General features: G+C 43.7%; 2 protein-coding genes across 8 annotated transcripts in view; one reads left to right on the plus strand and one right to left on the minus strand.

Annotated features, from left to right (window-relative positions):
- Positions 1–13,953, minus strand: part of IFT22 (intraflagellar transport 22) — a 41,594-nt gene that overhangs the window by 26,547 nt on the left and 1,094 nt on the right. Inside the window, exon 2 of one of the 5 annotated variants that reach the window (XM_033922397.1) lies at positions 11,893–12,065. In XM_033922397.1, the coding sequence (XP_033778288.1) occupies positions 11,893–11,895 (3 nt within the window). In that variant the 5' untranslated portion in view covers positions 11,896–12,065. Of the gene's footprint in view, positions 1–3,177; positions 3,424–11,892; positions 12,066–13,953 lie in introns of those variants that run through there. The other 4 variants (XM_033922399.1, XM_033922396.1, XM_033922400.1 and 1 more) reach the window with 4 other exon arrangements.
- The window catches only part of COL26A1 (collagen type XXVI alpha 1 chain), a 180,088-nt gene continuing 179,389 nt past the window's right edge, over positions 13,255–13,953 (plus strand). For all 3 annotated transcript variants that reach the window (XM_033922393.1, XM_033922391.1, XM_033922392.1), the window contains exon 1: positions 13,255–13,727. In XM_033922393.1, the coding sequence (XP_033778284.1) occupies positions 13,579–13,727 (149 nt within the window). In that variant the 5' untranslated portion in view covers positions 13,255–13,578. The remainder of the gene's footprint in view (positions 13,728–13,953) is intronic.

Below are 13,953 nucleotides of genomic sequence, written 5' to 3' on the forward strand. Positions count from 1 at the left end.
TGGAGGGCAAAACAAGGCCAGGAGACGCACTTCCTGGTATATGTGAAAACTGGCAACTACCTTTGGTAAGAAAGCAGGTACCATTCAAAGCGAGACACCAGCCTCCGAAATCTTGAGGGAGGGTTCCTCACAGGAGAGAACCTGCAATTCTGATGCCCTTCTGATTGAAGTTACGGCTGCTAAAAAAACAGTCTTGATTGTTAAGTCCATGAGTGAGGCCTCCTCAAAGGGCTCATATGGAGATTAAAATTCCAGGACAGAAAGGGCTGGCGCACACGGGGACAAAAACGCAATGCTCCCTTCAAAAATCTGGACACATCTGGACGAGAAGCCATGGTTCGATGTTTGGTCGCCCTCTAAAGCAAGAATGACCCACTATCTGTACCTTGAGCAAACCCAATCAGGAGTCTTAGGCCACTCCCAGCGTATCCCATAGGGAGTGGCCTAAGGGAGCTGACCAATCGGAATCTTAGGCAACTCTCAGAGCATCCAGAATGCACTAGGAGAGAGGCCTAGGATTTCAGTTGGCCCAGGTGTCTAAGGGAGGGGCCTTAAGCACCTGGGCCAGGGCCTTAGGCCCCTCCCCGTGCATCCCACGATGTACCGGGAAGGGGCAGGCCTGCCATTCAGTGGAGACAGGCCTGCTGGCTAGAGAGACAAAGCATCCCTTCAGCCGGCCAACTTAAAAAAGGTACTGTGGGGTCTGGGTGGGCTTGGAGGGGAGTTGGGGAATGCCCTTCGGGGGGGGGAGGGTTTCCGGCAGAAGGGATTGGGCATCCCTCCTGCCAATGATCTTTGGAGGAAGGGGGATCCAGCAGGAGAGACTGGGCATCCTTCCTGCCAATAATCTTAGGGGTGGGGGGAAGCACTCTTGTCCGACGTAATTTCAAGGAAGCTTTTCAAAACCCAGACAAAGTGCCAGGTTTTGAAAAACTGTCTGGACCCCTGGACATGTCCTTGAAAAGGAGGGCATGTCCGGGGAAATCCGGACATCTGGTAATCCTAACCAGAAAGGGGAAGGCGAAAAATGCAACTAACACCCTGCCCCAAGCTCCCAAATATTGTGCAGGAATTGGCTGTCAACTGCTGACCTCAATCTGCTTTTTCTCTACTCAGGCAGAGCTGACATGAAAGGTGATAACCTCCAAGTGCTTAAAAACACAGAATAAAAATTGAAAACACTAAATAAAATAAGAGAAATGCTCCTTTTAGCTGAACTCCGAGGACTTTCTTAAGAGATCAGACTCCACAGCCTTTGAGGGGAGGAATGCTGGCCTACTGCCTAACCTCAGTAAGCCTGGTTCTAAGAGAGAGGTTGCAGAGACTCAGCATTAAAGATAGATTTTCACAGCAACCTGTGAACTACTGTCTGGGAAGGGTAAACTTGGGTTTCAGTAGGTTATATCATTGTAATTCTCTTTTTTAGCTCAGCAAAATTAGTTAGGCAATAGTGTAACCACTGTTCTTCAACCATCGGTCCGCGGACCAGTGCCAGTCCGCAGAAAATTCCTGCCGGTCCACACCGGACCGGCCAGATCGACATCTGCAATTTCCTGCCGGTCTGCGCAGAGCCGGCAAGATCGACAGCTGAAATCCGCGCATGGCCGGAGAGATCATAGGGAGCCTCCAATAGTGTGCTTTCTCCCCTCCCAGCGGCTCTCCTTACTTACCAGCGCAGCGATTCAGGAAGGCAGCCTTGGGGCTTTTGCTGAGTCGTGGCCACCTCTGATGATGCAACTTCCTCTTTCCTCAGAGGCGGTGCGACCCAACAAAGGACCCGAGGCTGCCTTCCTGAATCGCTGCACTGGTAAGTAAGGAGAACTGCTGGGAGGGGAGAAAGACACTGTTAGAGGCTGGGAAGCTGCTGGGCATGGTAAAAAAAAAAAAAAAAAAGGGGGACAGCTGCTACTGGACCTGGAGGGAAGGAGAAGAGAGATGCTGCTGAGAGGGGAGGGATGCAGGACGGAGGCTGTGAATTATAGACCGGTGAGTCTCACATCGATAGTGAGTAAACTTATGGAAACACTAATCAAACACAAATTAGATACGATCCTGAATGAGGAGAATCTGTGAGATCCCCATCAACATGGATTTACAAAGGGAAGGTCCTGCCAATCCAATCTAATCAGCTTCTTTGATTGGGTAACAAGAAAGCTGGATATGGGGGAGTCCCTGGATGTCGTGTACTTGGACTTCAGTAAAGCTTTTGATAGCATCCCACACTGCAGGTTATTGAGCAAGATGAGTTTGATGGGATTAGGTGAAACATTAACTGCATGGGTTAAAGACTGGTTTAGAGGTAGACTTTAGAGGATGGTGGTGAATGGTACCCTCTCCGAAATGTTGGAGGTGATCAGTGGAGTGCCACAGGGCTCGATCTTGGGCCCGATCCTATTTAACATCTTCGTAAGGGACCTGGCTCAGGGGCTTCGAGGTAAAATTACATTATTCGCCGAGGACGCCAAACTATGCAACATAGTAAGCAAAAGCACAGTGCCAGACAGTATGACGCAAGACCTACTCTTACTGGAACATTGGTCCACGACTTGGCAACTAAGTTTCAATGCCAAAAAGAGTAAGGTCATGCACCTTGGCAGCAGAAATCCATGCAGATCTTACACCTTAAATGGTGAGACCTTAGCAAGGACTACAGCAGAACAAGACTTGGGGGTAATCATTAGTGAAGACATGAAGACTGCCAATCAAGTAGAGAAAGCTTCATCCAAGGCTAGACAAATGATGGGTTGTATCTGTAGAAGTTTCATCAGCTGCAGCTAAGGCAGGTCTGGGGCATAATGGAGCGGGGATGGGTTGAACTGGGTGGGTGGGGGGGGGGAGGTGTCCGTATTTTACTAAAGTAAAATCTGGTAACCCTATTGGTCCAGAATGACACACCTATTACACTGGAAATAAAGCTTGTGAACAGATGTTATCCGATTTTTTTCCCCTTTTGCTATTTAATGATTTCCACCAACCACCAAAAGCTAGAGCAGGTTTGTCCAAGGTCGATTCTTTTGGCAGCAATCCAGTTGGGTTTTCAGGAATTCCCCAATTTTGCATAAGTAAAATCCGGACCCCCCCCCCCCCCCCCAGCTCGTCTCGGACAAAGCGGACGTGTCCGGGTAAATCCATAAATAGGGAAGTGGTGAAAACCCAGCAAGTTTATTGGCCACATACCTCGCTGGGACCCACCAGCAGCACTTTGGCCTTGAACATATTTGTAACGGCCGGACCGAGGCTCAACAGTTGCTAAGGCGACGTTCGCGTCCGCAGTTTCTCATTCGAGCCTGCAGATTCACGAAACTGGCCGCTTCAGTACATTATGCAGTGACGTCACGAATGGGCGGTGCCTGCCTGGCGCTGTTGCTGGGTTTAGGCGACCATCCCTGGCGGAAAATCAGCTGCAGTTTCTCATTCGAGTCAGCAGATTCGGCGCCAGGGAAGCCAGAGCGCAATAAGAACCGGTGAATCTCGTTCCCGCCCCGCAAAACTGTCAGTTGAGTTTTTTTGTTTCCTATTGGCCGCGCCAATAAATTATGCAATGACGTCACGAATGGGTTGAAGCAACTTCTTTTCTGCCCTTTAGTTTTTTGGTTTCTTTATTCTAGAAGAATTTTTTTTCTTGTTTCCTTGTGGAATTTGTCTTTCTATTCAAAGCTCTGCTTTGCTCCCTTATTTTGCATTTGCTGAGGGTTATGTCTCCAATAGTGTGACCATATGGCTCCAGAAAAAAGGGGAACGCATTGAGACATCCGGGTTTTACTTCCATTGAAAGCAAGCAAGATGTCTCAATCTGTTCTCCTTTTTTCTGGAGCCATATGGTCACACTGCTTCCAACCAAGTGTTACTAATAGACCTCAGCCTCTAAACCAGGGAGAGTGCACTATGATCTTGGTCTCTCAAATTCACCTATAGTACCTCTCTTGTGCTAAAGAATTTTCTTCTCAGTACACCAGATGCGCTTGAAAATTCCTTTGTGCATTGTAGAGAAATTTTTCCAATAGGCACCTGGTGTAATGTTTTTTCTGACATACTGTAGGGTTACCAGATGTCTGGATTTGCCCAGACATATTCTCTTTTTAGAGGATTGTCCAGGTATCCGGCCAGATTTTAAAAACCCAGCAGTTTCTCTTGGTTTTGGAAGAGACCAGGGCCACGTCTATAGGGCCTCTGAGCATGCACGGATGCAATGCACTGACATCATATCAAGAGGGGATAAGATAAGAGACATTTAAATATCTACTACCGACATCCAAGGGTAATCAAGGAACTGAAAGAGGCTATAGCTGAACTGCTTCAACTAATAGCCAATCTGTCGATCAAATCAGGAAGGATTCCGGAAGACTGGAAACTGGAAACTGGCGAATCTTCAAGAAAGGTTTGAGGGGAGATCCGGGAAACTACAGTCCGGCGAGTCTGACCTCGGTACTGGGAAAGATGGTAGAGGCGCTGAAAAAGGACCATATCATTGATCACCTTGACGGACACAATCTGATGAGGACCAGCCAGCAAAGAAAGATCTTGCTTGACGAACTTGCTGCACTTCTTCGAAGGAGTATACAGGCAGATAGACAAGGGCGAGCCAGTCGACATTGTATATCTGGATTTTCAGAAGGTGTTCAACAAGGTCCCACATGAACGACTGCTTCGAAAAATTGCAAGCCATGACATCGAGGGTGAAATACTCACGTGGATTAAAAACTAGCTGGCAGATATGAAAGAGAGTGGGGGTAAATGGACTCGGATTAGAAAAGCGTCACGAGTGGAATGCCGCAGGGTTCAATGCTTGGACCTGTGCTCTTCAACATATTTATGAACGACCTGGAAATTGGTACGATGAGCGAGGTGATTAAATTTGCAGATGATACGAAGTTATTCATAGTGAAGACACAGAAGGATTGCGAAGACCTGCAACGTGACACATACGCTCGAGGAATGGGCTGCAACATGGCAAATGAGGTTTAACGTGGCTAAGTGTAAGGTGATGTATGTCGGTAACAAAAATCTTATACACGAATACAGGATGTGCAGTGCAGTGCAGTACTTGGAGAGACCCCCCAGGAAAGAGACTTGGGCGTACTGGTCGACAAGTCAATGAAGCCGTCCGCACAATACGTGGTGGCGAAAAGGGCGGACAGAATGCTAGGAATGATTAAGAAGGGGATCAAGAACAGATCGGACTGCTGTACCGGGCCATGGTACGCCTCCATCTGGAATACTTCGAGTAGGACACAGTACTACTCGAAAGGGTCCAGAGAAGAGCAACTAAAATAGTTAAGGGACTGGAGGAGTTGCCGTACAGTGAAGGATTAGAGAAACTGGGCCTCTTTTCCCTTGAAAAGAGGAGATAGAGGTGACATGATCGAAACATTCAAGATAATGAAGGGAATAGACTTAGTAGATAAAGACAGGCTGTTCACTCTCTCCAAGGTAGAGAGAACGAGAGGGCACTCTAAAGTTAAAAGGGGATAGATTCCATACAAACTTAAGGAAGTTCTTCACCCAGAGAGTAGTAGAAAACTGGAACGCTCTTCTGGAGGCTGTTATAGGGGAAACACCCTCCAGGGATTCAAGACAAAGTTAGACAAGTTCCTGCTGAACCACAACGTACGCAAGTAGGGCTAGTCTCAGTTAGGGCATTGGTCTTTGACCAGAGGCCCGCCACGAGAGCGGACTGCTGGGCACAATGGACTACTGGTTTGACCCAGCAGTGGGAATTCTTATGTACTTATCCAGAACACAGCGGTTCGACCTATATTTGGCTTGAAAAAAAATCTTTTTTTTTTTTAATGTTTATTATTTTCCATTCAAAAACAGTGCTTTTAAAATATATATACAATTGACTTCAAGATAGCACTATAATCAATCAAATAAATATTACAATACAAACTGGACGGGGAAACGAAAACTAGAGGGCACTCGGAAAAGTTGAAGGGAGACAGATTCAGAACAAATGCTAGGAAGTTCTTCTTCACTCAGAGGGTGGTGGACACCTGGAATGCGCTTCCAGAGGAAGTGGTAGAACAAAGTGCAATTGTGGGTTTCAAAATGGGACTGGACAAGTTCCTGAAGGAAAAGGGGATTGAGGGGTACAGATAGAGGGGTACTATGCAATACAAAATGCTTTAGAGTAATAGATAACTTACAGGTCATTGACCTGGGGGACCGCCGCGGGAGCGGACTGCTGGGCAAGATGGACCTGTGGTCTGACTCAGTAGAGGCGATGCTTATGTTCTTATTTCCTCCCCCCAACCCAATTCAGATGTAAATTATTTGTTCATTTAACCCTTTCAATAAGTGAAAACATCAAAGAAGACTTTTCACATGTTAATCTACACTTAATATCTTACACTTAATGTTTTGAAAAAAATCTGATCACATCACCCCATACTACAAGAAACTTCACTGGCTACGTATTGAGGCCAGAATAATCTTCAAATTCAATTGCCTCTGCTTCAAGACTCTTTTCGGCTCCATTCCCACCTACCTCCTGAAACACCTCACCCTGCAGAACAAACTCCACTTTTCACGTAGAACATTACTATTCTAATTTCCTTCTCCTAAAGGATGCAAATTCAAAAGATTCCTCAACAAGACACTCTCCTTTGAAGCGGGGATCCGGAACAACACCTTAAGTGACCTAATCCTGAACTCTCTAACACCACTCTTTCAGAAAATCACCAAAAACCCACCTATTTGACAAGTTCACCTGATCCCCCAAATCTGCGCTACACCTACCTCATCTTAAACGTTCCGTCCTTCTACCCTATGCCATCCCTTCATATAACTGTCTATCTACCCCTTCCCAAATCTAATTGATGTTACCTCGCTGTCCTTGTTGTACACCGTCTTGAACTGAAAAGGTATGACGGGATATAAATAAAGGTATTATTATTCTATGCTGCTTATCCAAGGAATAAGCAGTGGATTTCCCCAAGCCATCTCAATAATGGCCTATGGACCATAAGAAATTATCCAAACCTTTTTTTAAACTTGCTAAGCTAACTGATTTCACCACATTCTCCAGCAACAAATTCCAGAGTTTAATTACATGTTGTTCTAACACTCTGACATTCTTTTTCTATCTCATCCAAATCTCACGTCTCTGGTTACTGAGCAGTGAGAAACCCCGGAAAGTTCTTTTCAGTTGACTAAGACCATGGCTAAGCTCTATCCCATGGCACTGGATTTTCAGCAGCTGTTTGAGCAGCCGAAGGTGGATTTAGCAGTGGCTCAGGTGACCAAGCGCACTGCCCTCCAGAGTGAAGGAGGAATGATTCTGAAAGATTCCAAGAACTGCAGAGTGGACATAGTCTTGAAGAAACATTTTGAAGTTGCTTCTTAAGGCAGCAGCAGCTACTTCCTTTGCAGCGCATACGTGTCACACAAGGTTGCGCCAAGTTACTTCCACAATGGATGACCCCAGCCCCCAGCTGGTGCTAGAAGGGGTCAATTATGTGGCAGATGCCTTGTTTGACCTTATAAGGGTTCTAGGCAAAGTTTCGGCTTATGTTGTTTCTGCACACAGAATGCTCTGTATCTGTCATTGGACTGGATATTCAGCATCTAAGATGACTCGGAAGACTTCACTTTAAGGGTCAAATGCTTTTTGACAAAGGTTTGGATGACCTTATGGCTAGTGTGATGGACCGACTTACTAAATCCCTCCCAGCCAATAGGCCTCGGCAAGCTCTGGGAAGGGATTGCTGCAATTTTCGTCCATCATGCAAGTTTCACCAGAATTCCTTAGGCTCATCTGGTCAGAGATTTTCCCGGGATTATAGACAACGCTATAACAATTCCAGGAGCCAGCAGGTTTCAGGTTCTCGAAATAACATTGCTTCTAAGAAGTCCCAATGATGCCAGAGACAGCCATGCTTCCTTGAATTGGTGGCTGGTTGTCGGTGTTCCTGCAGGAGTAGGAACAAATTTCTGATCAATGGGTGCTGGATATCATACAGGAGGGACACAAGATAGACTTCTTCCACCTCCCTCTAAATTTATTTTTGGACTCTCTTGCAGGCAGACTGGAAAAAGCACTGAAGGTTTGGGGCACCTCTTGCAGTGTCTCTTGGACATTTAGACCTTATAGCCCATTCCCGAAAGCAAATCAGACTCAGGCAGATACTCCTTATACTTCAACGTGCCCAAAAAAAGGCTTAGAAGACTGGAGGCCCATTCTGTATCTCAAGTTGTCAATGCCTTTCTGTGGATTCTGCACTTTCGCATGAAGACATTGCATACCATCATTGCAGCAGTGGCTCTGGGAGAATTTCTTCTCTGGATCTGATAGAGGTTTATCTTCATATTCCCATCTTCCTGGGCCATCAGAGGTATCAGATTTCATGTTCTCCAGCAGCATTTCTAGTTTACAGCTCTGCCCTTTGGGTTGGCGACAGCTCCCCGCACCTTTACTAAAGTCGTGTTGGTGTCGGCAGCTTATTTCCACAGAATGGGGATTCTAGTTCATCCATATTGGACGATTGGTTGATACGGGCACCATCCAAATTGGAATGCGATCAAGCAGTGGAGACTATGGTGTCTCTCCTGCAGCGCGGGGCTGGATTGTTAAATTCAAGAAGAGTCAGCTGACCCCATCTCAGATCTGAGTCATTCCACTTCAAGTGGTCTAATGGTCACCACCATTATGTTTCAGATTTTGTTCAAAATTTGCACATAGAATAGTCAGGGTACTAAGATAATTTTTCTAAGATTTTAAATTCCTAACTGCAATATTCATTGAGGTAGACCCACTTGTCTGGCTGGATGTTGGCAGCATTATGTACTGTGATGATTTAAGTGTCATTTTTAGCTGCTTGTAAAATTGAGAATATTTGGTCGAGTGCTAATTTTTGGTAGTTCAGCATAACAATTTGTGCTAGTTGCAACGATGCTAGTATGAGTATCATGGATACAAAAGCCCACCTGAAAATTTTGCACCAAAAATTTGTTGTAGTTTGTTGCAAAAGACTTTGACCAGTTTATCAACTGCTATAGCTCTAGAGCAAGAGTAAATACAGAATTCAGATTTTTATTATAGATTATCCTCAATTTTACAGCAATTCTGCATGAATAGCTGCATCAAAACATTCCTTCAAATTTGGCATCTTTGACACAGGAACTGAAATGCGTCAATTTTCAGGGTCAATTATAAAAAAAAAAGTGTGTATATATCTTCCTAAAAGTAACACTGTCTGAAAGAGAAAATTTTGCTCTACAAGATATATGATTTTTAGTTTTGCAATGCCAATGTCATAAATGTACAAAGTAATCTCAAAGTTAGGAATGTTTAGCAGTGCGATATTCAATATTTGCATTTATGTTTGATAATTTGAATACCATTGTATTTCTAACTGTTTTATGCTTGTCAAAGATTTCTTAAGGTTCAGTATTGTTGTAAAATGTGTTTTTCTTGTAGTGAGTTTAGTGATTGGTACTGTATTCTGTTTTTCATTTGCTATTTGTTCTCCAGTAAAGGCAGTGCTGGATTTATCAGTTGGTTACTATGTATAATATTTGTGTACCAATCGTATTTTCCAGGTATTAAACTTGTTTCTACACTCAGAATTGACAGGCTTAAGTAGGCCTTGTTGAACCCATTATTCTTGTACAACATCTCTGGAGTCTACACAGTAGGGTTATTTATCTCTTCCAGTCTTAAACTGTAGGGAACTTAAAACCAATTTCTAGCCCCTCTCTGTGGTCATCTCCTGTACTCACCCCTGGAATTTCAGTTTCGTTTCCTACAGCCTTGCTATAGGGCAGTGGTCTCAAACTCGCGGCCCGGGGGCCACATGCAGCCCACCAGGTACTATTTTGAGGCCCTCGGTATGTTTATCATAATCACAAAAGTAAAATAAAACAGTTTCTTGATCATATGTCTCTTTAGCTATAAATGACAATATTATTATTGGAGACTTGGCCAAAAGGAAAGATTTATAAACTATGAAGAGTTTTACCTCATGCAAAATTGTCATTTCTTTAATAAGACATTAACTATTTTTTCTGCGGCCCTCCAAGTACCTACAAATCCAAAATGTGGCCCTGCAAAGGGTTTGAGTTTGAGACCACTGCTATAGGGGCTTATCTTTTCTGCTCGTGCTTTATTTTTCCTAAGTTTTAGTCTATTTGGCATGGATTTACCCTATTGCTGCGGATTCACCCTGCGGGGACATCCTTTAGCAGGAGATTGCAGACTTTTCTGTCCAAAATTGTCTGCATCTGGGGGGTTCCCTGCCACTGCAGTAAACCCCGTAGACAGCCTGCTGGTCAGATCGGGTCTCTGGGATCGGGAGCCATCTCACCCCAGGTTCGTCCGCTAAGGGATAGAACGCAGGCTATATGGTTCCGTGGAGACACATCCGGAATTGAAAATGAACTGTGTGTCTTCCCTAATTGCCCTGAGAGGTCCTGGTAGTCACTATCTGAGGTGACAGGGAAGGTGAGGAGGTCAGAAGACCTGAAATCCAGTTTTCTCAGCTCCTGAGGTAATGATCTCCTTGCATGCTCTATGTTCAGCTTGCTTGCCATTACTTTCTATAGCAGTACATGCCACTGTGAGTATCTATGTGCATGCTGGATTAGCGATTTTGGTGGGGGGGTCTTCAAAAGTGTTTTCCCTGCATACAGCTTTTGGGGTTTCAGTCCTGGCAGCGGGCTCATTGGGCCTCCCTGATGTGCTTGGACTGCTTTGATACATCCCTACTGTGTAGAGTCCAGAGGTATTGTTCAAGAACAAAAGATTAGGTTACCTACCTCTGCTAATCTTCTTTCTTGTAAATATTCACTGGAGTCTACACACCTACCCTGTTTTCTGTCCAATTCGCAGGTCGTCTGCCACAGTAGCAGGTAAGCTGGATTTCTGTCTGTGACCAGCCTCACTAAGAATACCATTCTTGTTCCTTTATGTAAGGTTTCAGGGGTTCCTGGGTGGTTTCCCTTTCTGACCCTCGGGCTGTCTCCTTTATCCAAATTTATGCTGTTTTCAATTTGTTTAATGTTCAAAATTGTTGGTTATACAATATTTGGCCTTGGGGCTCTAATTGTTTTGAAACTGTTGTTCATGAGCAGATTTGATATGTAGCGGGGAGTCCCCTGATATAGATCTACCTAGCTTGTGTACTACCTGAAATTCCAGGGGTGAGTAACAGAAGATGACCACAGAGGGAGGGGCTAGAAATTGGTTTTAAAAGTTCCCTACAGTTTAAGGCTGGAAGAGATAAATAACCCTATTGTGTAGTCTCCAGAGGATATCTACAAGAAAGAAGATTAGCAGAGGTAAGAAACCTAATTTTTCGTTACCAATCATTTTAGCCATTTGTTTGTTGCTTTGACTCCATTCACATGCTTTAGTCAGGTATTTTAAAACTTTTTGAACCTGTGTCAAGATTTCCGATTCAGATTGTGTTCTTCGATTTTTAGGTTATAGATGTCAGACTTTGAAGAGGATATAATTTTGCCTCCCTGTTCAATTGGGCAAGTGGTGGGGGTTAGGAGTTAAAAGCAGCCTCAAAAAGGTGGGTTTTAAGTCTGGATTTTAATATTGCTGGGGACAGATCTTGACAAATGACATGGTGACAGAATTTGTCACCGTCCCTTTGGATAACCACGGGAAACTATCCCTATGTCATTCTTTAAGGAGAAAAAGAAGAATCAGAGTATGAATGGGCACAACCAGTGACCCTCAAGCCTTGCATTGAAAAATGCTGGTGTAGAAGGCCTGAGGTTGAGATAGACACTAAAGAATGACACAGGATGGTTTCCCACGGTTATCTGTGGGATGGTGACAAATTCTGTCACCGTGTCATTCTCTAGGTTTGTTCCAGGCATATACAAGGTATATATAGTTCCATAGAGAACTGCTGGACAGGACCACCAGGATACAAGACTCACCATGAAGGGCTGAGGTGAAGGGGGTCTACAAATCAAGAGTCAAGAATAACTCTGTGCCAAACTCTGCTTCTGCTTTTCCTGGCAGCAGGTTGACAGCTGGTGACTCGCTGATAACAGCTGGAGACTGATCCCCAAGATGGACAGGCATCCATCCGACATTCTGAGGGAAAAACCTGCAGTTTAAGAAAAAAAGACAAACATGATAGCCATCGATATGAGAGCTCCTCTACACCACAACTGCCATGTTCATGATGACTCACTTTCGAAGCCTATGCTTTGAACTTTGCTTGAAATGTTTTATCACAATTAATCACGCAATTAAAATTTTTAATCTCGTGATTGATTCTACGATTAAAAACAAAGGAAACGGAAAATTTAAACTAACAAAATTGTATTTATTATTAAATAACCATAAATACACAAATAACCAAAAAATGTATTCAGCATAAGTAAATAACTACGTATACTGTGATTGTGGGGAGGAGAACCAGCCCATGTTCTGACTGGCAGCCTGTGAAGGTTCTTCCTGGACCTGCTGTTTCTCAAGCATAGGCAGATCAGCAGGGCCTTAGCTGGCAGCAAGCACGTTCTCAAACACATATTGGTGTTCTGATTGTTGGTGATGGATATCTGTGGGATTGAAGTTTTGGAGGGGTACCACAAATTATTGTTTCTGGAATGTAAGTTTTTGGGACTCTTGGTTTTTTTCACCTCTCTTTAATATTTTCATCTTTTACATAGTAACGTGGTAGGTGATGGCAGATAAACACCGGTCCAAAACAACAAAATCACCAAATAGTTTCACAGAAAAAAAGGGAAGACCAAAAGCAAAAACAAACTGTGGAAACGATGTTCTTGATAAACACCTGCACTGTCTATAACTGACTTGAAGAAGAGGATTCTTCCTTCAAAAGCTTATAAAAATGTAATTGTTAATCCAATAAAAAAGGCATCACTGCCCTTTCATTTCTTTTCCTTTGTTCTATTTCTATTTATTACATTTAAAGTAGATTCAGACTGCTTCATCGAAATACTGAAAGCCAGTTGTTAATCCTATTTAATTCAATGCAAGGCAGGTTTTGGAAAGATTTAGGAAACTGAGGATGACTTTTTGATTTCAAAGGTTCTATTAGGTAAGGAGTGAATGATAAAACCATGTAGAATTCTATAATTTTAAATACTCTATTTCCTAATTAGCCAACACCCAACAGAAAAGCCTGATAATTCATTTTTGAATGTGTCTGTTTTCATCGTTCTGTCCTTGTAGTGGACTATGAGGAGAGTGTAGTTCAAAAGTATTGCAGCAGGTGGCGATCATGAACTTTTAAGTGACAATGGAGTGGAAGGGACCTCACTAAATGCAAAAGGCTTTGTATGAAAATGTTTCTGACCAGGGTCTGCTGAATGGGATCAGTTTCAGTCTGTATTTGTGAGCGTTTTGGTCTGTTGCAAAGAGCTTGGCTTGCTCAACAGGTCAAGAAACTGCATGTTCAGTAAGAGGAATCGGACCAAACTAATTTTCCCACCAGCTTTGCAAACTCCATATGCCTCATATTGCCATGGATTCAATTGCAGTTTAGGTCTCCTAAGCTCTGCGGCACCACTGAAAGTCCAGGAACTGTTGGATTTTGTTGAAATCAGAAAGAGGACCTTGCACTTTCATCAATTTTATTTATTCCATTCAAAATGAAATCTCTTTTTCTGCTGTGGTTCTGGTACCTCTGTGGATTGACATATGGGACTGGGTTTCTCTATCAATTTCCAGCATCATCTCTTCCTCATAATTATCCAGAGCAGACTGCAGGGTCTCCAGGCAGTGGATTCACACATCACAGGTGAGAACTTAAGTCTAAGAGCATGGTGAATGAGTGCATAAGAGAGTATATTAAATGTGAATTTAGCAAACATGCTTACTGGAAGATTCATTGTTTCCATATGAAGGACTGTGCTGTTTCCCATCTTCCAACTGACTTACATCAAATCTTCATTTTGCCTCTAACATGAAATACTGCCTTCTCTAAATGCCATTTCTGTGGTGAGGAAGGTGCTGAGACCACATTT

This window comes from Geotrypetes seraphini, chromosome 15 (genome assembly GCF_902459505.1).
Source record: "Geotrypetes seraphini chromosome 15, aGeoSer1.1, whole genome shotgun sequence".
NCBI lineage: Eukaryota > Metazoa > Chordata > Amphibia > Gymnophiona > Dermophiidae > Geotrypetes > Geotrypetes seraphini.